The 26,863-nt window shown below is 41.8% G+C and overlaps 1 protein-coding gene and 1 long non-coding RNA gene across 3 annotated transcripts in view; one reads left to right on the top strand and one right to left on the bottom strand.

Moving 5' to 3' along the window:
* Positions 1-1,810: 1,810 nt before the first annotated feature.
* On the bottom strand, positions 1,811-4,353 carry LOC112494288. The gene is made up of 3 exons (XR_003059556.1): positions 3,939-4,353; positions 3,719-3,864; positions 1,811-2,026 (listed from the first exon to the last, which is right to left on the bottom strand). It is a non-coding gene; the product is annotated as an uncharacterized LOC112494288 (long non-coding RNA).
* LOC107267309 (polypeptide N-acetylgalactosaminyltransferase 2) overlaps positions 3,047-26,863 on the top strand; it is a 95,983-nt gene continuing 72,166 nt past the window's right edge. The window contains exons 1-2 of one of the 2 annotated variants that reach the window (XM_025084557.1): positions 3,050-3,402; positions 18,133-18,192. Coding sequence is in view for 1 of the 2 variants with exons in the window: in XM_015738839.2 (XP_015594325.1) it covers positions 3,313-3,402 (90 nt within the window). In the remaining variant the exon portion in view is untranslated. Of the gene's footprint in view, positions 3,403-18,132; positions 18,193-26,863 lie in introns of both variants that reach the window. The other variant, XM_015738839.2, reaches the window with a different exon arrangement.

The raw sequence follows: 26,863 nt of genomic DNA, 5'->3' as shown, positions 1-26,863 counted from the left end.
TTTCTTAACTAATCGATTATTCCGGTTCATCAATGGTAAATTATGTTAACACTATAGAAATATTCTAGGTTTTAGTTCATTATTCACAAGCTGGTCCCGGTCGTCACGCTCCAAATAATATTTGGTTGTTTTACGTCGTGCATGAGTCAAAATCCTCTCAAACGGATCATGGATAACGAATAAATATCATGACCCAGGATGAATATGAAAAATGAAGAGGATCTCTAATCACATCCACGGACTGATACACGTCCAATCAGCGTCAGCGTATAGGTAATTTGTCAAAAAAGCATCTAACGGTCCTCCATGACTTTTTGCTAGTTATTGACTACCATGACAGATCGTTCTGTCAAAGTCCACATTCTACAACGCGTGACCAAGAATTATCCATGGTCAACAGACCGTGCCAGCAGACGATTCTCATTCTAGTGAGAAAGAAGAAAGAAATGAACAGTGGTCGGTACCTCCAGATACGCTGACCTAATCATTCAGATTGTTCTAGAAGGAAAAACCATTTCTCTGAACACTTCCTTCTCTGGAAAAGAAAACAGGACGAGGATGATTGACCTGCTCAATCGATCAAGAACGGTTCCAATGATCTATTGAATTATAATATGCTTTGTCAGTGAAAGTTATTTCGCAAAGAACTGCTAATGAGATTTACTTTCTTAATCATTGAGAAATTCTATCTTGTCAAAAAAATAAGTACTATTTATCGCATTTAAATGTTTTAGACTCTAACGCTGTTTTGTAATCTTCTAAATAATTACAATAACTGAGTCTTATCCTGTTAAACAGGTTACGGTAGAAATATGCACATTTTTTAGTATGGGACGAATAGCATCACATTATGGAATTCGTATGAAGATTCAATGATGGCGCTGCACTCGGCTCGGTATCCTCTAGTGATTTATCGTTTCATTGTTCCCAATATTCCCAGGCTTGTGATTCTGCCTACAAATTTACCGTCATATCGGTCCAAGTATACCAACGTATGGTAATACTCGTAACCTCATCATTACAATTCGCCTGTTCTTACTTATACAGAAAGTGAATTGCTACGAAAGCCCACAAAGTTCTTAATTAATCTTGACTTAATTGCTTCACACGCGGTCAAGTTACTCGGTCGTGTACTAGCGCGAACGACAACATCGCCGTCTTTGAATGCGCCTTCAGCTTCTAGGTTACCAAACATCTAGTTTCTCCATGAAGAATTTTAAACGCTTACAAATACAAGTTAACTGGATTTTATTAACACCTCGTTTCATACAAGTGAAGAAACAGATATCCGTGGAACCATAGAGAAATGAACAAAAATCAGCTACTGACGTACGGCATTGAGGTAGGCCAATAACGTAAATTTGTTAATTTGTCCCTGAACTGTTAGATAGTCGTAAGCGAAATACCAATCTCGAAAATGCTTGTTTACTTTCTAAACTTGTTCCCAGAAATTCGCATAATGTAGTATACGAGGCCATTTGAATAACCCGCGAGGCTGATGTGATGCTCAGTACGTGTGATTACTATATGTATATTTTATTTGCACTCAGCAATCGTAAATATTTCTAAGAGCGAAAGGAATGAAGAATCGTCACAGCCAATTTCTAATCTGCACTCATATAGTATATAATATCGGTATGAATCTACAGTAACAATCCTATATGTACATAAACTATTGATATATAGTACGTATACGTCTAACGTGGAAAGTTTGCTTTTCCCTCTACCCCGTAAAATATATCTATATATATATTCGTGTGTGTATGTGTATATATATATATATTTATATCCTTGGTATCATTTACAGAAGTGTATCTCCTCCAGGTCATTTAATGACACAGAAGACACCGGGACTAGTTCTTTATTCCATAACGAGGATTATTGCTGCGGTTTTATACCAAATCAGATAACCGACTTATTCTTCCGCAATGATATGGCCGAGTGGCAACCGCTTTGGTACAAGAGAGGAGGCTCCTCTTATTTCCTTTCGCCATTTTCGTTCTGACTCCAAGCCGTACTAGTTTACCTGTTGTAATAAGGGGAGAGCGAATATAATAGTAATGTTATATACTGGTACCGATGGCTATGTAGGTATACTGATGGTAGGGTTTCCCGCGCGTTTCTTCTTGCGTCATGACTTTATCAGCCGGAAGTTGTAGAAGAGTTAGCATTGAAAAGGGGGCAATTTACAGAGTCCTCCTTTTCACTTTTATTTTCTCTTACGGATCGCTGACGTGTAACGTGTACGGTATATGTATATAGATGCTGATACATAAGTACACAAGTTCTAATTGAAACTAAGAAAGTATAGTGTAGTTTAAAAGATCCTTTTCGTAATAAGAGATTATAATATGTGATACTGTATATATTTGATGAACTTTTGTTAGGGTAGCTGGAAATGTAAGGATCATTTGCTCGATATCTCTTTACACTCGAACGGATTAATTGCATTGTTTAGTGTAGTTGAAAGTTCAATGTTTACAGTGAGTTAGTTTTCAAAATTTGCTTCATAACCATTTCCAAAAGTTTCGATATTACATTTATAGTAGTCCAATGACTTTTGAAGTTTAACTCCAGGGATTTTTATATCTATGGATACAAAGTACGTACTAACTACTAAAGGTTTTTTTGAAATACTGTAAAACTGTCGTGGATTCTATGGTATCTTCAAACCGTTTTCTACTTTCCAATTGTAAGCAGGTACCAGCATATTTTATGTTACATATAAAATACATATATAGCGTACAACAACGTGAATATATACTAAGGTTTTATGATCTTCACATTGCTTCTCTGTTTTTGCATCTGACGTATACAAGATAAAACCAGCACACAGCATAAGCCCTGGTCTTGAAATCGATGCGTCTGAAAATCTCGCGCCCTTTCACCGCGTCGGGACGCCTCACAGAAAAGAGAAGTCGACATCGTAATAAATCCAAATGGGAGAACCATAGGAGAAGCTACGAGACGTTGCAGAGAATTGTTGAACGAATAGAGGGAGGCTTGTACGCCCCGACGAGCCTGCCGCCTGGTGAGAAAGCTTGGTAACTTCGGCGAGTCGACACAGCCTCCGTCGACGCCTCAGTACGGCTTCGGCTGCCGACGCGGTAACTTGTTTAGTGTTTGTCGTGCTAGGGCAGGTGGCGCCGGGCCGACCGTGACCTCCCTGTTACCGTGTGTTTCTGTATTTTAGAAGAATATTCAAACTTGAGAGAGAGAGAGAACAGTTAGAACTCAATAAACTTGCAGTTAGAGAGCATCGAATTGGTGTAACTGAAGTTTATCAAGAAGAGGAGAAACGTTAAAGCAGACATGCGGCGAAATGTGAAAATTGTGCTTCTACTGTCATGCGCGTGGATGTTTGCCTTTGTTTACTACTACCACACGTCCAAGGATACCAAGGTACGACTATCCATTTTGTCTGACCGCGTGTTAAACAGCTGATTCATTAATGACATGCATGTATGGTAATACGGTTGCTACTACCATAGTCGTATGCTGTGCACTGAAGCTGGGTATGTAAAACGATTTTTAAGTAAACGAACGAACGTTAACAGTAAATAAGGAAGAGGAAGGAATAATTTGACATCGCGTGACACGTTATCCGCGTTCATCTACATAGTTTATGTACGATATATGATATAGCTTAGTTAGGTTAACGAACGACGTCTCCATGTTCCATCGTCTCGGTATGTGCGATTTCACCCTCTCGGCTTACCCACTCGTTATATATCCCCGCTGACAAACCGCAGGATATCGCGTGTATAGCTGCCATGAAGGAACGTCAACACCAGTCTTGCTTCGCGTATTTTCCAATCATGTTACATTTTATCCTATTTATAGCCTCCGCCTCGTGATATTTCACTAGAAAATCCATTCGAACCATTATTTCTGTTTAGCGTACCTAACAAAGTCAGCACGTGGCTTATTCCTCTCACCTATTAATACGACACTGCTACCATTTAGCATCTCGAACCTGGTGCATGGCACGGAATTAGCGAACCTGTCAAAATGGTTGTTAAAACAAAATACTAGTTAAATTGAATCCGGCAAGACACTCTCTGACCGTAAATGTCTTTCGTTACTCTATGTTCAATTAATTCAATAAGATTGAATGAATCAGCAGCAAACTCTAAATTCGCGTACGTGTAAATATATTTGTTCGTTAATTCGATCAGCAATTATTCAAGCACGCTTCTGACGTTTCTATGTCTCCTCCGTATTCAGTTACTCGCTATTACAAAACATTAGTCGCACTGAAAGGCTGAATGAACGTCAAGGCGGCGGTGTGTAACGCGATTCCCTCGCAACGGCGGTGACACGCACGTAAACCCGTCGCGGTATGTGAGCTACTAAATGGGTGTGTTCGCACGTACTACGTGTATCGGGATGGCGAAGGTTGCTCGCTGAATGACTGCAGGAAGCGCTCTAGGCATTTCTTTACTATCGCCACGCCAGACGCCACGTGCGTTCTGTGTATGACAGCCGGTCAGCTGTCTCGGCTGCACTACGTGTGTATATATCTTTGTTGGTATAACCTAACCTAACCTGCGCATGCAGTCGAGACACGATAAGGTGCCATGGCTTCACTGACTTGACTGACTTTACACATTACCCAGCAGCGCCTGCACCTCGTGCAAATATTTTTCGTTTACCATGCAGCGTGACCACGGATTTAAAGCTCATCAGCAATAAAGGCGTGTTAAAGCCGTGGCATGAAAATTATACGTAAAAAAAAAATTACGAAGAAAGTGAACTTGACGTTGTTCTGGACTTTCTAATATATAATATATATATATATATATACACACACATACAGGCACATCACACGATTCCCTGGGAAAGGTCTCTAAATCGTTAGCTCTAATGGAACGATGGTAATCACGTTAACGCAGGTCCACATACACGCGGGTCCTTTCGGTCGTTAGGCCGCACACGCACGATGAACCGTCAAAGCGTTACTAGATCGGATTTTATCCGAGGCGCGACGGCGCATCGTTCTCTTCTCCTTTTTTATATCGTCGCTGGACTTTTCTTCGACGAAAAAAACAAAAGAAATGACGAAGTACATTGTTTAGGTTCGACGAAATACACTCTGTACATATTTTCTCGAAGTTTCGTCCTTTGCGTTGGTCCACTATTTTCTATCTGCCTCTCTCCTTTGTCCCTCTTGTACTTTTTTTTGGACCGATGGTCAATCCTTTTTTTCTCCTTCAACTCTTTTCTCTCCTCGCTCCTCCTCTCGCGGAATTCTCATTCCCTCTCCCTCTCCACCTCTCCTTCTCCTCCCGCTACTCTCACACGAGGATTTCTGTAGCTACGCCAAGAGCTCAACGGCGCGTTAACGTCGACGATTTATTCGACGTTCCCTCGCACGACACCGTTAAATCCGCAATTTGACATACGCTCTCGGGGATGGTTTATATAATTTTTTTTTTTTCAATCTTGGACACGTCAGATAGCTACTACGCTTTCCAAGTAGCCGAAGTGAATCTCTGGTTTTTTTTTTTTCTACATCTGTCTAAGAAACAGCCGAACGTACGGATCGTATCTTTCGTTTCGACCTTATAGCCATATATATGTATATCTACAACCGATCGTGGATATATTTTCAGATATAATATTGCACTGGTGTAGCTGCATTTTGGGTACGTCGAAATACTTCTTTTTAGCTGAGCTATTTCATCGAGCACCATCCAATTGCACTTGGTGTATACGGGTAAGGAGATAGCCTGTATCTTTGAAAAATTATTCCTCTCACATGCTCCACTACAATTTTCTTTTTACATCATTTAATTTACGGCTTCGACCTCGTCTGTGGATCATTAACCGATCTGTCATTTGTACCTGAATATTACTTACTCTCACGATAGCTGATACATTCGTGAAAATTACACGTATCAATCACGCAGTGTACCTGTATGACTAATTTCGAACATGAGACTGCGGCTTTTCATTAAATTCAACATATACGACATTGTCGCCACAGTGCAATATTCAATTACGTTTTACGTTCAAAGTTCCCGGGCTTATCGGAGGCATCGGCTAACGCGCGATTAATAATTCTCGCCGCGGGTATACGTCCTCAATATTAAATACGTAATATTATATTTTCCACAATACGTACTGTTTGTGTATGTACACGCTCTGGGTTATTACACGCCTGTATATATTATGTGCATATGGGCAGTCGTGTCTTACGTAAAGTTTGCGTTTATCCCCGTTTAGGATAATAATTTATTTTCATTCATGCGACAATTCCTTTATACATTGCAACGGCTAATGATTTAATTTCTTCTGGCCCTCGCCCCTCAGCCCGCACTTCCCAGTCTTCAGTTCTTCGTGCTCGCGGTCAGCCTTGACGACTAGGCAGGCAGGCAGGCAGGAGGATTCGCAAGTAAAGTCCTCCTGGCGTTTACATCAGGTTACTTTCTGCTCTAGCTTCCCCTTTTAACTCTCTGTCTCTCTCGCTCTCGCTTGGTTTCTCCGTGGCTTCGTCTCTGACTCTCTTTCGTCGCTCTAACCACATATGGTGATTGTAGTTGGGCATCGCCATTCTCGCACGAATAACCGGCCAGGAATTCCCGCGCTGTCCCTGTAACCCGTTCTCGTTTCGCTTCGGTCCGGAACTCGGGAACCGGTTTTTTTTTTTCGGTAGGTGGATTTTTTCCTTTTTTTTTTTTCTTTCCTCTTGATTTCTGAACTTTCAGTCGATAATTGTCACGGCCACCTACGGTGTTCGTACGAAACTCGTTGGGATTTATGAAAATTTTTACGGTCTGTTTCACATATTAGGAATCAACGTATTCGATCGTTGTGGTTATTTCATGGTTGAAAATTTTTCTCTTTTTTTTTTTTTGGTTACACGCAAGTGCTTTTTTTATATTAATTTTACGCTTTCAACGTCAATCGCTGTATCACGGGAGTCTTGATTTTTTTCTTGGCTTGCCGATGATTTTTCTTCTATCTTTACGGTATTCACGTGCGATCGGAGTATTCGCTCCGCGGTTTCAGGAAGCGGAAGTTCGTTTGATGCGCTTAGCGTTGATTGGAGGTACCGACGGTTCTTCATTTCTTCTCTATGTCCTTCGCCTTCAGTGGAATTTGATTTTTCGTTCACTCGTTTATTTTGTCGACGTTAAACTTTGCTTTATGTCACGACGTATACTCTCTTTTTGTTAATTATTTTTTTTTTTGGGTATTCGCTAAAGGGTGTTCTCTTCTTCGTTCTACGTATATCCATCCCCTTGGCATCTCTCTGTTATCCGGTTCATCGAACAGACGTCGATTTAAAATTATCCAGCTGTTTGGATGCTCGAGCGTAAAGTGGTGTCCTTTGTTTTGTGTAATTGCCGAATCGTCGAATATCGCGAGCCGCGAACCTTTCTCGTGGAAATGCTGATAAATAGATGTACGCTCTTTTGTGTCTCCTCCGGTATCGCCGACCGCAGCCCGTATTTCTTTTTTCGTTTACGCTTTAGGCTTTACCGCTACCTTCACGGCGCTACGCGAGTGCCTCGCGTCTTCCCATCTAGACGCCTTAGCACTTGATTCGCTTCATCGGTCTATTGTCAATGATAAATTTTGGAATTTTACAATTTGCTCGATTCGTTTGGAATTTGGAAAAAAAAAAGAGGAATTAGTCTTAACGTTGATCCTGAAATTCATCGGATGAGAGAATAACTCGATTTCTCCTCGTCACCTTGATTTATATTGTTCAAATCTACGCGCCCTCAATCGATACCTCGTTCCGGTCCAACTTCACGTTCCTTTACTCGCTCACAAGAGGGGAACCTGCGTGCAAGCGAAGCCCCTACGGTCAACGACGCAAGGAATCCCCGAGGTGGTTTCTCCGCGCGATCGAAAGGGGCGTAGAAAAAGTGACGCCAACAAATATCCTGGAAAGTCTTCGACGAACGTATGGAGAATCGAACGCTAAGCGTCGCGACGTCATACGTCGTGCGATATCCCTCTGTGATAAGTATACGGACCGTCGGCGTCGGTCAAATAAAAATGCCAGGTTTTACAGAGTATGTCGGACTGGCTCGCTAGCCAATCGATCGATCCCCCAATTCATCCCTTACTCTCACCCTCTGGCATCTCTAGCCTTAGGGGTGACCCAGATCCCTACCCCCTCTGTACAGAAGGGTCCAGACTCCTAAAATTCAAGGCTCGTATTATGCCAGACTCAGCGAGCCCGCAGTGTGTAGCCAAACCGTACGTTTTCTTGCTGTACTGTACTTTCTGGTACTGTACCCTCCTCTAAACGAGTCAAAAATCCACGTGAGGTTTTATCGAAGTTTCGATTCTAACGTGGTTATCTCTTTAGTCGGACTCTGATTGGCGGTCGGTGTCGTCAGTCGACGAGTGCGAAGTTGCAGTTTGAAAAATAGACTGACCGCTTGGGAGATACATTGCTTGGCATTTGTCAATGATGAACGTTGAAATAAGCTTAGTCAATTTAACGCTAGATGGTGCTGATTCATTGCTGAAAGGGATTTTTGGTTTGATACGAAACAAAATTCATTGTTCGACAAAGTGAATTTTTAGTTAGTGAACAGAACGTAGATACGAATTTGAGGTTTGTAATGTAATGGTTGATTTTGGAAAAAAAGGCCAGCGTAAATTGGTTGCTCGGTACATAAATTGTATTTTTCTAGAATATAAATGTAGTACGAAAATTGTTTTTTTTTCCAGAGCGCTACTGTCTCGTCGCGCGCGAAACGCGCATGTTCCTCCGATATACTATGTTCACCATGCACCACATACTGGACTCGATAAAATGTACCCGTGTGTAATGTAATGCACGTGACGTATACGTGGATAGAATAATAATCGTTGTGTGATTATCACTGTCTCGTGACGTCATTTATATCTTTATCGTTACGTATAAGTGGAGGGTATATCTATATACAGTTGCATTGGATTCTGCATGTGGCATTGGGAGTGGCCATTTGGCAATGTTACTGTCAGTACGTTTCTATCAGTACTATGAGCCTGGGCTAGGGGTAACAAGCCGAGTATCCCAACTAGCCGACGCGTTAAGGCTAATTTACATATGCACGACGTCACGTTCTCCAATTTCTCCCTGGAAACGTTACCGACGAATATACGCATACATACATATATATATATACGTATATACCCGTTTTAGGGTTTCTTGGTTGCGTTCTGTCACGAACCGGCGCTGACACCCAACCCCCTCTCGCAGGCGCAGTCTAATAAGGACGAGGAATCCAAAGCTGCCTTTGATTAGTTCATTGTCCTTTGACGGATCGAGCCGGACCGCGGAATTCACGGAATTCTTACGATTACACGGGGAATGGCGAAACGCGTTGCCCGTTTATATCGGGTTAGAGTTTCTGTTTCCTTTCGCTGGGGTGTCTCTGCCGTTTGGCCGGAACAGGGAATTTCAATTTTGGATCAAACGCTTGGTACGACTTCACGTCGTACCGATGTTAGCTCTCGGCAGCATCCACTATGGACCGAATTGCTCCTTTGTGCTGATTGATGAACTCTAGAACGTTGACCGGATAGTGAAATTAAAAGGTGTTGATTCTTTGTTTTTTTTTTTACTTTTGGTGTAATTTTTGTATTACCGATCATTCGTTCGGGTTCGGGGTGTTGAGATATTAATCGGGTTGATGGGTACGATTTGTAGTTAGGGGTGGGTTTATATATCATATTTGGAGGGGTTGTTTTTAGGGGTTTGGGATATCGGTTTTTGGACAAATGTCTCTATTGGTATTTTCTGGGTTCGATGATCCCGTCTGGAGATTGTTGACTACCACTCACATCCCTCCCTCCCCTTTCTCTTTTATCTAATCCACCTCCTCGACTTTCTCCGTGATCAGAAATAGGGGCTGCGCCCCTGCCTCACGTCGGGTTATTACTTGTCCCTGTTGGTTCAAGTCAGTTTACCTTTTTTTTTTCTAACCCTGTCTGAACCCTCTGAAATTCGATAAGACCGGCCTCTTTCCTTCCTACGTTCCCCAAGCTAACACGTTCACAAAAGGAATAGGAAGATTTTTTTTTTAAATCTTTAGTGCCTCTCAGATCTGTCCGTATGTTTACATGCAATCTTGTCGTTCGTCGAATTGCGACGGAGAAATTTATATCTCTTTTTTACGTAACTATACGTTTCTGTTTGCACAGCGTCGCTGGTCTTCGATATGGCTCTGCGAGGTATAAAAGTATCGGTTTTAATTGTTAGCCGCACTTTTGGAAACTTCACACTTATTTCATTGTCTCTTTTTTTTATACACGCAACGTTATACCTCAAGTTTATTAGACTTTGAGTCTCGTTGTCATTTGATGCTACTTTTTACTTTTATGTAGGCAATTGGACATTATAACTATGGGACTGGATATATTCGACGGTAGTATCCATTCTGCCGGAAGATCTGCACAGTTGGCCAGTGAGGTTAGGATTGCTGGTGCAGCTGCCATCAGGAATCTATAGTAGATACATAGTGGGTTAGGCTGAAACCAATCACTTAGCACGTACCCATCGCACTGCAGAAAATTATCTCCACCTCGTCGGCACTTTTCACCCTTACTCCTCCCTCCCCACTCCCGGGCGAATTTTCACCAGGCGCTCGGCCGTCTCTCTCTTTTTACATCCCTTGCCGAGCGAGGGAGCACGTAAGTGTGTCAAGGTGAGGTCGTGAATTTTTTTTCATTTGAATTCTTCGCCGTCGGATTGTCCACTTTTTGTGAACGTATCGACTCTCCTCTCCTTACACCCCTAAGTGAGAGTCTCACTCGATCCACCATTAATGAACTGTAAATATGGTGGAAGGCTTGAAAACTTTTTTTCCCTTTTCTTTTTCATGGAGCAATAGGGGTTGAGAATATTGAACCGTTATTAAATTGACGTGCTCCAAGGGCAATATTGCGTCGTGTCACCCCCCTCGGACAATGGAAAGGGGTTAATTCCAAGAGATTATCCCTTGACGTCAAAGGACGGAGGGGGGAATCGGTGGGTTTTGGGAAAAATTAAAGGGCGTCACGTTTCATCCCCTTGAAGACTCGCGGATTTACTCGGTCAATTATTTGGCTGTGCACGTCGTCCCTCTTTCTCTCATTTCTTTTTTTTTTTGATCCCTGTTTCATTCGTGCCCAGGGCGAACGAAGCTAACGAAAGTTCAAACCACCCTTACAGATATTTCCGTAAGAAGGAGAAAGACCAACCCACCCTGTCGTGGTCGTTGATTCGCGCGCCGCTTAGTCGACGTAGAAATTATTCGAGTACGCCTTTGCACTCGCAGCTTCGTTACCGCCGTCCGCCCTTCAACCCTCTTTCGTTTGACTCGTTGGAATTCACGAGTCAACCCCTCCCAGTCACTTCAACCGTGACAAACGAACCCTCTCGCCACGTTTCACTAGCCCTGTATTATACGTCGGGAAATGGGAGATACCGCATGAAAATGAAAAGAAAAAATATATTTATTTCGTCTAGTATAAATTACATGCTCGATCATCCCTTAGGTTTTCTTTGATCCGTACCGGTACGCTTGTCTGATTTTTATTCACCCTTACGTCTCACCCCGCGTCTTCCTCGCGTCTTATGCCGTTGCGCAAGGACTCCGAATTTGAACGCCAGTCCTTGAGGGTTCGAAGGACTGAAAGGATATCTACGTTCGCCTTTAGCATTATAGGATTAGGTTTTCGCGTTCATGAGAATCACCCGGTACACACGCACGTGCAATCCCCTTCGTTTATTCATTTTAAATTTACCCCGAAGTCTAACTGGCTCTTCGGAGGATTTGCTAGGGTAGGACAAGCCTCTTTTTTTTTTTTACGTTTCATCCCTTCGGCAAGTACCTAAGCGACGCCAGAGGTCCCTGGGGACAATTTTCCGCGTTCAAGGATTAGCCGCTCGGCAGTCTCGTATCGAGTCCTTCACGTGCACAGTTGCCTTCGGCCTCGTGCCAATTACGTCCTTGAATCAGGACACCGGGTAGACGACCTCCTTCATTGTATTATACATCCCCTCGCATCAGGAAGATCAGGAACCGCTCTGCCGGATCGCTCTTGAAGTCTCGTTCGCCCGTGCACATTCAGTTCTAAAGATCGGGGACTCGATTTCACCGAGCAATTCGGTGGTTGGTTGGTCAGGAAAGGAAAAAGGGCATTTTGGTATTCCCTCTGGTCGAGATATCTGGACTAATTAAGGGCAGGAAGCCTCGTGCGTTGCGTCGCGCCGTTTTAACTGCCTCGCTCGGCCAGGTCGCGGCTCCCCACCAAGCCACCAGGGAACCCGGTGCTTCCGGCTGGGACGATAATACCTCTAATTCCTTGGGATTTGTATGAATTAAATCGTCGCCACAGTCAGACCCACCGTCACTCCTCTTTGCCCCTTTGTTCTTTATTGTGATCTTTTTTTTTTGTTTTCTAATTTTTTTTCTCCTTTTTGTTTTACCCCCTTCGCATCGAACCATCGGAATTTGCAATTGCCGTCGTTCTCTCCGACACCCTTCACCCTGTTATTGTTAGATCAGCCGAGTTTAATCTCGCGTCATGTAATACTCTATAATTCAGCCGTCTACCGCAACGCTTTGAATTTTACATTCACCACTGACGACATAGCAATTTTCTACGAGCGACAATGAGTCGCTTTATTGCTGACTTGTTATGCGTATATTCGTTGATGGAAAAAAAAATATTGCAACATTCAGTGTCTGGTAATCTTTTTTTCGCTTTCTTGGGAAATCATCGGTATCTTTCATTTGTTTTTTTTATTTGGTTCTGTATTGCTTTAATGTTTATTTTGCGTCCAGTGATAAGGGACGATGCATTTACGATACGAGGGCGCGTCCACGAAACGACACGATAACGGATCGATAAGTTGCCGATATTTCGGTTCACAGAATTTCGTTTGCATACGTCGAGAGAAACTTTAACGAAGGCGACTGATTGACCAGTATTTTTTTTTTTTTTTGTATCGTCATCGTACAAAATTCGTTTCAGAATCGTATTACTCGAGCCAGCCGAACGGACTCTTTTTCATATAGTACCGGAAAATGTTGTTTTCAACCCTTTTCGTAGAATGGGACGCGGTGTTTATTTTGCTATAAATGTAAATTTTAGTTCTCTGCTTTTTTTATATATATTTTGTACGCGCCCCTGCTTCAGATTTATATACGTTTCTTCATTCTACGGGCCGGGCTGTGTCTAACTTGAATTCTTTATTCCCGTCGAAAAACCTCTTTTTGACAGCGACTCTCGTCGACGTCATTTCTTATTCCTCCCGACACTTGTCTCCGAATCTTCAAGCTCTTCCTTTTGCGCACGTAGCCACATCGCCAACCACCTTCGAATTAGGCCTTATGCCGTTTCCGGCACGAGACGTCGGACGACTTCCGTTTTATTTATAGTCAGGATTTCGTAAAATGGTTCATTTTTTTTTTCTTTCCTTTGACACACATATAATAAAATGTGTATATATATATTTTGTCTATGTATATAGGTTCATGGAAATTTGGTCTTTTATACGATCTACCGACCCCGCATTCTACCTAACGATTCGGTATACGAGAATACAGAAAGTTCTTCGTCGTCAGACATTAAGCAACGGACGTAAATGTTCCTATAGTTGGATAACCCGAGTTGATCGTTAACCTCGAGAACTGCTGCTCCTGCAACGGCGGTCTCTAGGCTGGGCATGATTTTATCCGAAACTTTTCACGACAATTTTCACAAATTGACCTTACGAGCTAATCCGGCTGTAAACTTTGCGCGATGAACGCGAGTGGAATGACTTTTGAGGTTTTTATTTATTTTTATTTTTTTTTCATTTTTTTGACTACTTCACCTTCACAGATCTGGGTAAACTGTCGCAGAGCTCGTCTTCGCATTCCTTCGTACAGCGAGGACTTCATTGCCCTCAGCAAGGGGGTTGGCTAAGTGTCTTATTGTGCCAAGCGACTGTGGCTTCAGCTATGACGTTTTTCCCAGAGGAGTCGAAGGGCGAAGGTTAAAGGGTAGAAAATAAATGGCTGATCCGAGGGGCCTGGCTATGGGGGGGTCACAGCAGGAGGAGGTAACCGGGGGAACGGAAGTGGCCTCTGGACACGTGTATGTAGTGGGCATAGACGAAAACGTTTGTTTTGGCGAATCATCCCTCTTCGAGGATTGATATCATCCCCTTTCTCCTACTACCCTCCCTCACGAAGACCGTTCAACCCCTCGTTCATCGAAATAGCGCGAAATTGGAAAACCCATGAAAACTAACCGGAAACCCTTGTAGAGAATGTTTTTGTTTTTCCCTTCCAAAAGAAATCCTTCAGCTGTATCAGCTAGGAAATGCTTCTTGCTGCTTTCTTTTTCACCCTTGAAACGTAAATCAAGGTACTTCGCGAAATACCCCAAGCCTCCTGCCCTTCACGTATCATCCCTTATCGCCCTGCTCTCCCCCGGGACTCATAACGTTGTTTTTTTGGCTGATAGGCAAATCCGGATTGCTGCCATTTTTCTCACTTTTCATTTATCTCTGGCGTATCTTTTTCTTTGTCATATTTTTATATCTCGGCGCCGTTGTCATTCGCTTGATTTTTTCAATCACGTTCGTAATTTTATCAACGGCGAAAGATCGTATTAATATGACCTCTGGGTTACGTATTATAACGTGCTAGCATACGTAGCATACACCTGTCAATGTTTGACAGCTGTCACGATATCGCTTGGATTTTCAAAAAAATTTCCAAAATCTCTCTCGAGAAGCACTACTGATAAAAATATTATCGAATCGTCCCGAGATATCGGGTCGAAAGAGTAGTATATAATATTTAGTATACGCAAAAGAATTACTCGTCGCTATGCTCGTCTCTCTCTCACGCATAGGAACGCCCATAAGTCCGTCTCTCTCGCACTCACGGCAAGTATAGGAAAATGAAAAATATCAGATTTCAGAGACGGGTGGACAATTTTATTATCAGTAAACACGTGGCTCTCGTCTAGAAAGGCAATGTCGTCAGTTTCTCCCTTATCAAAATTATTACGCGGCACGCATATCCTTTTTTTACTAGTTTTTTTTTTTTTTTTTTTTTTTTTTTTTTTTTTTTTTTTTTTTTTTTTTTTTTTTTTTTTTTTTTTTTCAAAAATTTCCAGTCACCCGATTCGAAACTCACAATCAACTTGTTCGATCTATGCCAACTACTCGCATGTGATATAGACGTTACTTCAAATTTCATTGGTGCATTATTACTCTGCGGTGGTATCCCCACTCGTTCACGTACGTGTATTGGTCCATTTCGCGGGCAGGAACGACCGTGACGTTTAACCGTCTACACGCCATTAGCCCCAGCGGGCTCTTCCATACACTATTCCTGGACATAACTATTGCTTCATAATGATCCAGTAATACCCACCATAATTTTGGAAGCCAGATTACGCCCTTTCGTCGCTCAACTATCCCTCCTCGTATTATGCTAATCCGCTTGATACGAAGTCCTCGCTAATTGGGACACTCGTTCCATTCATTTCAAAGCCGACTGGATTTGAAATCGTATCGGTATAATCAGAAGCGTGAGGATCGTATGAGGATATATATATATTTTTTCAAACGCCCTTCAAGAATGAATTTCACCCCGTGAAAAATTTTTCTTTATCCCTTAGCACAAATTACGACACGCGCATATGTGCAACGGTGAATTTGCCGACAGGGGGTGGGGCCCAGGGCTTGGAAGTTCAGGATAGTAGGAAGAGAAACTATTCCAGGGGCGGCGGGTTACGTGTGCAACCACCTCCTGGGAATGCACCGAATACCGCAGTGCGCTGTATTTATTCGTTTTAATTTTATTTCTCAGAGCTCTCTGACCTTTGCCGCGTTAATCACGATTAAATAGGGGCTCTACGCGCGGCGCCCCTTTTGCTCTCTTTGTCGATCCACCGTGCTACGCCCCTTATACGACTGCCGGGACGACTACGACGTGGCTCAGAGGGGGAGCAAAAAAAAGAAGGTCTAGAACTTTGAGGCTTCCGAGATAAACGATTACACGCGACTGCTGCAATTCTTCAGCAGTTCCCGTTAACCTCGTACGCAACTCTTGCGGCTCTCTGGATGACCTCGGCGTTGACCAATTTTTTGTAACCTTTTCTTTTTTCGTAACTTTTCTTAGACCCTAGAATATTCATGTTTGTAAGGCCAATCGTCCTGTCAATGATTACTTCGAGACACCCTTATCTAATGCGTGTACCGTGTAACCTGCAGTCGCGGGCATTCTTATGTATTTATTTTTTTGTAAAAAAATTAATGCCGGAGAAATCGAGTCGCGGAGATTAACGATCACCTTTTTTTTTGCATGTTTGTTTTTTTAATATCCACCCTCCCTCTCGAAATTTTTCTTTGCCGGTTTCCTTGTTTGTTTTTTTCTTTCTTACATACCCTCGCTTTCATCCCTCCTCCTGTCCCCTCGCCCGCTATCATCTTCCCTCTCTCGACAATTCCATGACAGCCCAACCCCGTGTCCAACCTTCGCCCCTGGCGTTTATCATTATTTTTACCCGGCAGCCAGTTATAAATGACCCATCAGCACGGCTCTTGTATAAATATTGACTGCACGAATAAATTGTTTTTTTCTTCTCTCTCTCTCTCCGTCTTCCAAATCCGCGGGAAACAATGTGGGGTAACGTCCACGCGGCAGATTCCAGCCCCCTTAGGCTTATCGGCCCACGCTCACCTTGGAAACCCTACGATTTGATGCCAGTATCTCTTAACCATCCTTCGAACCAGCGCATAGCCGACATCCAGCCCTCCCTGATGGTTCTCCCTTAGGGCAAGTGATGAATGTCTTTATTCGGCTAGTGTGTTGGTTTCTACATGTTCCAATTACACCTGGCCCCGCGGGGGATTGAATTATTCTCTAAGTTTCAGGCACGTGCTCCAGTGACGCCTCGCTATCTGTTTACATAGTCCTGATTAATGTATATTAATGTCCTTTGGGATTGAGTTTATTTTGCTTCAAAATTAATTTCAGTTTTCCATTTACTAAAAAAGTCATGTCACGGTATATTATCGAATCGTATCCAATGACTGTCGTTGCTTTCTCGCGATGACGATTAGCCCGATGTGTGTGAACTTACTGCTTTTGACAGTTAGGGTTGTCGGCGACGTTTGGCCTCGCAACTCGTCGACAATGCACATTTTTCGATTTATTTTCTATCTTCATCTCGTGGACAATCGTTACAGCTGTTCCGAACTCTGCGTTTCTTTTTACAATTGTAAATTGCTCGTTCGATCAATAGAGAGTGATTTTCTACGATAAATGTGCAATGCGAAGCTGTATTTGTTTTTAAAGGGCTGCTGGGGTTTTTGTCTAGTCCGAACGAAGCGTAAAAAATGTAACTGAAGAAAAAATTTTGAAAAATACACTTTTTTACCCGACTACGATTAAATGACCATATTCCATATCCCTGCGACGCGGGCGGAAGTAATCAATTTTTGACCAGAGGGAAGAAAAGTGATTTTGCGGGCAAAAAAAGTGATTTTTGCGGGAAGATATATGCTCTAAACAGAAAAAATGAGATGTAAATTGCGTTTTACCAAATTAAGGCCATACCCTTTCTTTGTAAACTTTTCAAATATTTTTAATGGATAATTTTTATTATTCCGGTGAATAATTGAATTATTGAATGATTGATCGAATAATTTATTGATAAATATCATTAATCATTTCGGTATCATTTAATTAATTCACGACCTATCAATGATTTGAATAGGTAAATTTTCGACTTCGAGCTACTTAAATAATTTTTTTTTGCAGTAGGGGGGCTCCGCCTCCCGAACCCCCTCGGCGGGGTTTCGCCCCTGCACCACACCTGGGCTCCGCTCTGGACCCGTTTATTAATCTATTATTTGCGACAATATCATATTTGTGCCGTTAGATTCAATACCTTTCATAATCTACACCTATATATTGTAGCGTTGTGCTGTTGCAGGCATAAAAATATGGTTATTTTAAAAATATTCTGTTAAAAAGTATTATATGTCACACGGGACGAGCAGATTTCACCTCTTGCTCCTCGCACTCAGCGAAAATCACGCACTTTCCCCCCTGGTAGCATAATGTACTATTTTAAGTCTTAGCGGTTCAATCGAGTTAACATTCCCGCTTTTTTTTTTGGTTACAGGTAAGAACGTTCAGCAGTGCCATCTATCCGTGAGACATCGAGATAACTTACGTCAATCAGGTATTCACATATGTATACACGTTTCTGGCTATTTTGTCAAAAGCGGTTAGACTCTATGTTCTTTGGCTGTCGGCTATAAATCGACGTAACGCCTGCACCCGCGTCACCCCTCTCGGTCACGACCCTCTGATTAACTTTCTATACCTGCAGGCGAGTATCAAGGGGTTAATTTTTAACCCCCCAGCGTAAGCCAAAAGATTTATCGCAAAACCCGTTACACTAAGCCAAGCCATGTGTATTGCGTATTTATGCCATCCGGTCATGTGCACGGGGCTTAAGTCTACCTAGATACACGGGGTACGTACCTACCGCTGGTAGTTTTATACCAGTAACCACCTAACCCTGTATGCTACAACCCTTTTTCTAGACCCTGCGTAGGACGACTACCCCCTTTCCCTGCCGCTTCCAGCCCGTTGAACCAGAAAATTATTAGCTAATGACCCCAGGGTATATAAAAAAAAAATGGATGACGGTACAGCTCAAGGCCGAACCAACAGAACTGTGGCTGCCATTAGTCAGATTGACTGATTAACGTATGCTGCTAGATCCTAAAGTAGTTGAGTCCTTTGATTAACTCAAGGACCCAGCGATAATAATTTTTACAAATAATTTAAAAAATTTTTTTTTCAAAAACATTCATTCTTGAGAATGATATTTGATTTGATAATTATCTGATATTTGATTTTGATAAATATCCGATTACGTTCATATTAATTCCATACGCGATTTATCTGAGTGTTATTATAAATTTTTGATTATGTTACATATTTTATTCATATCAGTGATTACCTGTAATCGGTGGCATCAATTTTCTGGAATCTTTAATTGAGCTTGTCTATTGACGAATATTAAATCATCAGCTCACATAGGGATTGTCGATTTAACTTTATGGTTCGCATTTTTTCTTTACTTGTCGGTGGATAAACCATAGTTATCTTATGGGTATATAACAATGTATATTACGTAATAATGACCACTCTCGATAATCCTTGTATAATCATTAGGCTTGAGTATATCAAGCGGAGCATCGAGTTGTCTTGAAGTCCGTGTAACTTTTTCAAAATTTTTCTTTGGATTTACACTTTGTTCTTTTTTAGCTCTTTCTTTCCCCCTTACTTTCTGTCCTCTCACGCTCAACTATTACAATTGATATCGATGACCCGCGCTATAGTTTTATCTGTGAACGATTAATCGAAACTCACTTTTCGCATTGATCCTTAGATAGGCGTAAACACACCTTTTTCTCTTACAACTTTCTTTTACGATAACCCATCATCCCCCTTGGATATTGGCAGGTTTTTGGGTGTATTTTTTTATCCTTCCAGTGTCGATCCAAAATTTTAATTATAAATTACGTAATTTTTTTTTTTTTTTTTTAAGTACCACCTGTTGACACCCTGTTTTCTCTCGTGAGATATCTGTGACGTTTTCGCGAAATTATTTATAGGGTTATTCCGTAGTAATGTATCACCCGCAGGTGGTTTCACTACAGGAATCCAATGGACAGGCTAACTTCATATGGCGATATACATATACAATACAGTCGAGGTACGTGCATGGTCATACGTGTACGTATGTTCATGCACTATGTTGTACATACGAGACTCTAGTACGTGCTCGGCAGTGCCTAGAGTGGAAGTGTATGCGTACTGTTTACGTGGGTGTCCGATAAAGGCGAGTCCTCAGCAAAGGAAGACACACTTTGCTGTCGTGAAACTATTTGAAATTCAACGCATCCGACGGTCCCTTTCGTACGGGACGGCTTCCGCCGTTCGCGGAATGGAGACCCATCCTCATACGTCTCTCTGTGATCTCTTTGGTCTCTTCGGTGAGAACTTTTCTTCGTATCTCGTTACCGCTCCTTTCCTACTTCGTACGGCCCGCCGCACATTGTATCTTCTACGAAATCGAAGTGGATACGTACCGACGTAGTAATTAAGTTTATTCGAGCATTAGAATTTTCGCGAAAAGTTTAGGGAAGAAAGTGACTTTACCGACCTCGAAATATCATACGCTCCGGCACGTGGAAATAATTTTATTACGTTGGTCAGCTTGTATTTAATTTTGTGCATTCAACTGAAGTCCGATTAGGCGAACCGAGGTCTGAATACTTTTTTTTTGCGAACATCCAATTAATGTTAACCGTAATTTTTTTTCTTAGGGTTGGCTAATATTTGCATTCCACCCTGCAATCCTAGGAGTCATTTTCTATTCGAACGGTTGGACTTTTATGTGCACTCTCGAAAGTGCCAACCGGACACATTAACGGAGTGGAGGGATAGAGATTTCCGTAAGGGTGGTATAACCCGCTAAGGGGTCGCTATATAAATTAGTCGTTCGTAATGACCGACTAGATATATTTTAACGTTTGTTTTTATTCGATCCGTAGGTGCCCTTTGTACCTTTTTCATTTCTCCCACTTCGTCCCTATTTCCTTTCTCTACCCCTTCCTCTGCTTCCCATGGTCCCCTAACTTCCGGTGAACACAAGCGAAAACCGGATACCCTTTACCGGCCAGTGCAACAGCGTCGACCGCGGAACCCGTGAAAATTCATCTGCCCCGCCCTGTCTCCCTAAACCAGAATTCAGCAATAATAACGAACGACCCACAAATCCCAACCCCTCGATCGAACAACATCCGTTTGGACCAAAACCCTCAGCTGTCGTTCAGCGCGCGTGTGTCCTGTCCCGAGACAGAAAGATCAAACTGCTCGGTAATTTGCATATTGAAAGTTGGAAATAAAAAATTTTCTTTAAATTATGCATTTATTAAAAGTTATAAAAAAATCTTTTTACACCCAACCACCAATTCTCATAACGACGTTCGTTTGTAATTTTTCCTCGTTCACAACTCGCCGCGGTTGAGTGTTCTGTATTAAATTTTTACATATTTTTATTACATATTATATTTTATTATATTTATATTTTTAAAAAATTTTAAAAATTTTCAAAAAATTATTTTTTAAGTCTTTCCTAAGTCATTCCTCATTAGGATTAATTGATCGTTGAATGAAAATTTAATTATTATTTCAAGCAGCTTTCGCGACTCGCTGGGTCTGTGGAATTTTTCTTTATTCTACATTAATCTATACTTCTTTATTCTACATGAGCTTTCGGATTTTTTTTTGTTGACATCCCGTGCCTTTTGTTCGGCTCGCGCGAAACCGTGAACAGTAACAGTCCTTTCTCTTCTCCCTTCGTTCTCTCGATCAACCGGCGCTAATTACCAAACGGGCTAATTACACCGTTCGACTGGCACCGGGCGATCGATTTTTCATTGACGCTCGTCGTAACCTTCTTGGCAACGTGGAGAACTTTTTTTTCTTTTTCTTCTTCCTCTTCACTCAACACGTCTTATCTCCCGTACACACTTGGCACACGTGGATAAACACTCTACGTTGCACCCACTCGCTCCCACGTACCTTCTTACTTCCGGTTCTCTCCCGTGTCTTTGTCATCGATCAGCGACATTACACCCGACTCGATCGCAGAGCACTTCCGGTTCACCTCTGGCTTCTATGTACTGGTTTCAATGGCTGCTGCCACTCGGTGAATTATGTCTCGGTACCTGGTACTTCCTTTACGACGAGTGCGATACGCGTTCGCTCGACAGCCAGGTACATTTCAACTTCTGACGCAATACGTTCGTGTACCGGATTCTATACGACGACCAGTCGGTACAGCGTAAATTTTCAAAGACGCAAAATAGCCGTGTCTCTGGTATTTTCTTTTTCCCCGTCTTCTCATCTCCCCGCCTTAACGACGATTCCCTAGTACGTCGTCGCCTCCCTTCTGTCCTTCCTTCTTGGCGGGTTCGTCGTCGAGCGGGTTTACAATGCACGCGACCCAGGCCAATTTCACGTTACGCTTTATGTCCGCCGTGCGAATCAGACTGTCGGACGTTTCTCCGGTTTCTTTTTGCGAAACGACAGGAAAATTTATCCCACGGGAATTCATTCGCGGCCGCCAAGCCTCCTCGAGGGGGGATACACATCTTCCCTCCACGTTTCCCTACCAATGTCTATCATACGTATGTAAACCCATTTCGTGCTGTCCCGTGAATATCCTAGCCACGCCCACCGCGACCGGATGTTACGTCGCCCGCAAATTTACATGCGAACTTTTCTGGACACGTGACGGCACGGCAATGTTTTTGCCTGCGGGTCGAACGACTCGGACGCTGAACGCTGCGGCTCGCGTCGCTCTCTGCCAATTCTATTTATAGACGCTGGGCTTTGATCGTTGGAACTTTTTTTAACAGCGTTTCGTAAGCTTTGCTCGAATAAGCATTATGGGTATGAGTAATCGCGTAACTGTGAGTCCGGCTTTGAGTCTGGGGTCTTCGTGGACGATTGTGTATTTTGTGGGGTCAATTTTGTATTACTGTCAATCCCGCCTGACGCGCCAAGAGACACGTCGATTGTTTATGGTAACTTTTGAAAAGACCTCTAGTTTGTTTTTATACTCCACTCTTTGACCCTTGCGTCCGGGAGAGAAAGGAAAGTTTGGAAATTTACGTTATCCCTCTTCTGGATGTTGCCAACTTCCGGGAGACATATGGTGCCTTTGAATGCTATACGGGTTTAGATATGGTCTTAGGGGATGAGCTCGGACCATCCTGGACGCGTGCACGTCCTCTATAGGCCTTTCTGACTTTTCTCATCGCTTGGAGGACTTCTATATCAACGAATTGAGGTTAGGTTGCTTTGGCTCGAAAGGGTCCTTGGTATGGATGGGGCTGGAGATGGGGACGGTCGTTCCTTGATATCGTCTGGGGATGCTATCTATATAGTCGGAAAGCACTGGGGGTTGATAATACAAGAAATAATATGAAGAGACGCGGTAGTTTCGTTGCGTATCAGACTTTGTCCCCGAATCGCGTGGACCCTCTCCCATGTATTATGATTTTCTTCAGCGCCGAGGGTGACTTGTTTTACTGGCCGGGGGGAGTTCCGAAATTTTCGTAAACGGCCGTACGATTGTATACAGGGTGGGACGAAGTGTATGGTAAATCCGGAAGAGGGCTGATTTCTAATGCAAAACTAAATAGAAATTGTAGAATAAATTTTTGTATCTACGAGGCTTTAAGACAATCAAATTTAATAATCAATTGGGTATCCCTGCACTCGACTAATAATCGACTTAAGGAAAATTGCTTGTGACATGGTTTTTTGTTTCTTCGTATTTGTTATAATGTCGGGTCATCCAGACGCTTGAAAAATTGAAGGTTCAGGTCGCGCTAGACACGGTTCATGAGTTTTTGAATCAAGGGAAATAATTTTGTATGTAGCAACGGTGTCGATATTTTCAACAATTGGTGACACAGCAAAATTAATTCTTCTCGAGAATCGGAATATCTGTTTAATTATTTCGAGTTATCCTATTTCATTATATTATTGTATACTGATACTTATAGAAGCGGTGGCCTGTAGCATACACCGTAAGTCGATGCTTAAGTCAAGCGCGCGCGTACTCTATTAATATTTAAAATTTATTTTTTCGTAAAAGTCAAGACTCGTGGAAAAAAAAATTTATTTTGCTATTTCGATTTACCTTTCCATAAGGAATTCCCTACTTTCCGGTTGTACCATGATTTTCGGCCCACCCTGTATATACATGGGAAATCATTTGTGCCTGGTAAATTGCCGTATAATACACATACACACTCGAAGTACATTATAGACCGTAATGATACTGCATGCATACAAGAAAATTATAATTTTTTTTTAATTTTCCAAAAAAATATTTATCGATCCTCTATTTTATGTTCTCTACATTATTCAGTATCTTTGAAATTCATACATTCAAAGTTCTAAGCAAAAAAATGAAAAAAAAAAAAAAACAAAAAAAAATATTGTTCACTGGACCTTTCGTCTATTTTGGGCTTCCCTTTGAAAACAGGCTACTACGCGCAACTTCCTGTATTTTGGGCGACTCTACAATCTCTCTTCCACCCAGTATTCATTTTTAACGTCTTAACGTACGATCACGCGACCATATCCGCAGTCCTATGCCGGAACAAGATCAAACACAGGTATAACGTTTAGCTTACTTGCAGAAAGGGAAAACCAATTGAACACTCTCACACGCTTTTGCCTTCTAGAACAGCTGACGGGATATAATTTACGTTTACAAGCGAAGCAGTAGGGCAGTTGACGTATAAAGCCTCGTGTCCTCGCGTCAGACACGTGTTAATGACGTTCGGAGGCAAAGACGTAATTAAGTTTAATGTTGGAAAACTCAGCGTTGTCAATAAAACGTGACACGTATCGATATTGCGTTAATAGTGCCCTTCCTGTTTACACTGTAATGGCATTGTTCAGCAATAATATTTTCAAAAGACCATTCTTGCCTATCCGCTGTACAATTTACAGACCTTATTCCAAGCAAGCGTCATATTCCGTTAAAAAGAAAAAAAAAATTCAAGAATCGAGTTCAATAATCGTGCGACTCGTTGGTGACAATAAAAATCAATGTTAATATTTTGTCTACACTTCACAATCGGTACAATGCGTTATTTTCAACGAGCGACAATCCCGCTTGCAGTTGTACATACGTGTTGCGGTGTAATGATTCCTAGACATATGTATACACAGGTAATTAACATTGCGGTCGCTTCATGAGAATATAACGTGGCCTTTGCCAATCAATCTGACGCATTCCCATTTAACACTGGAGCGACGAATGTACATTGGATGGATTAATAAGCAATCGAAAGAGATAATGCACGAGAGTATGCTATTGGATTATTATAGAAATTCCCTAGCGGTAATATCTAGTAACATTGTACAGCGGAATGAAGCACGCGTATATCAGGTGGAATGCTTGATGAATTAATTAACGCTATTGATTAATTTATGTTTGCTTCATTTCATTTCATATATACAGGCGGTACGCGATGCTTTTTTCATTAGGATTAATTGATCGTTGAATGAAAATTTAATTATTATTTCAAGCAGCTTTCGCGGCTCGCTGGGGCTGTGGCATTTTTTTACATTGAATCGTATGTTAATCGTGAATGGATTTTACATTAATTTTTCAAAGTGGCACTTATTACGTCATAAGTACTGGTGCTAGTTAATTATGTGTACCAAAGCTGCTATAGCCGTCTTAGGTATATTGATATGACGTGTGTGAACCTGGCATCTCAACTATTAGCATCTGACAAATAAACTTCGTATTTACTTGCATCCATCATAGTTCCACAGTTCTTGATAAGTTTTAACGATAGTTCAATTGATTTACCCCTTGAAATCACGTTTTTAAGAAATGAGATGCTAAATTCTCGTACCGCTTGTCAGCGTCTCATCGAATTTCACATATATGAGCATAGAGGAAGACAATCCTGCAGAGTTCTATCCCCTAGGAAAGTTATCTCAATAGTTCTAACGAATAAACCACGTGGTAAGCAGTTTTATCCTATTTATCAGCATCTCAGCCATACTACAGTGAGTTGCTGACATTTAGGGGTGAGTTCTGGCCTCCCTAGTGGGTTAAATCCACAGTTCTGACTAGCCTGCATACCCTCGAAAAGAGTTCTGGCCTCTGCTCGTCTTTGAACAATTATTAAAAATTATTTCTCAGCATCTCAGCTATACTATAGTGATGGAGCCAGATCTTATTACGTTTGCGTAGTTGGTTCTGAGTGGCGCTGAGAGCGAGTACAAAATCTGACAATCCCCCGGGTCGAAAAAGTAGTTCTCACAGAGTTCTATCGATAATTCTTATGGTAAAAAGCTGAGAAATTAAAATTGAAAGAGTTCGGGGACTTCAAAGATTCTCCGTGGCAAGTAGGGTAGATTCGAGAAAATAAATGAATAGTTCCAGGAGACCCGATGAAAGTTCTCAAGGAGTTCTACAAAACGAACACCCGCACTTGATTAATCCATCCAGTATTTCGAGAGTATCGGATTTCATACGATTAATTGATCTTTTGAAGTACTCATTTCAAAATGATTTTTTGACGAAATCTGGATATATGTATCGACAACCTATAGGAGATTGTAGAACTCTTTGGGAACTATCCAGAACACTGAAAAAAATACGATTTTCTAAAAGACGGTGGGCTGACGCATTTTTTTCAAACTTTATTTTCAAGTGGTCAATGACCGGAACTATTGATAAAATGTACAGAGAACTGTAGAACTATTGTTAATTTATTCGGAACTCCCAAAAAAATTACATTTTTTCAAAAATGGTGGGCGCCGTGAAGTTAGCCTCATTTTTCAAAACGTGATTTTAAGGGGTATATCAATTGAACTATTGTTAAATACTTATCAAGAACTATGGAACTATGATGGATGCAAGTAAATATGAAGTTTATTTGTGAGATGCTAATAGTTGAGATGCTACGTTCACACACGTATTGGTATGTCTGATTTTTCTTTTTGACTGTGTCAGGTACGTTTATCCTATCTGCCCAGTGCAGTGGCGTATTCGATGGGGAATTAGTCTGGGGGAATAAGGCTTCCTCATTGATTTTTACGGGGTAATGTTTTAGCCTGGCTTCACGTTGGTGCACATGTGATAACAGGGGTAGGCAATATAGGTTTATAATGTCGTTAAGTTTTCGATTCGTATTTCCTGTAGGTAAATTGAGAAATAAGATTTAAAAAAGAAGGGCGGGCTTTGACATTCGCATAAAATAAATTTCAGTGGTAGAGACGGCCCT

Source organism: Cephus cinctus, unplaced genomic scaffold (assembly GCF_000341935.2).
Source record: "Cephus cinctus unplaced genomic scaffold, Ccin1 Ccin1_scaffold0398, whole genome shotgun sequence".
Lineage (NCBI taxonomy): Eukaryota > Metazoa > Arthropoda > Insecta > Hymenoptera > Cephidae > Cephus > Cephus cinctus.
Note: the sequence above shows the minus strand (reverse complement) of the source record. Positions and strands in the feature narration are given on the sequence as shown.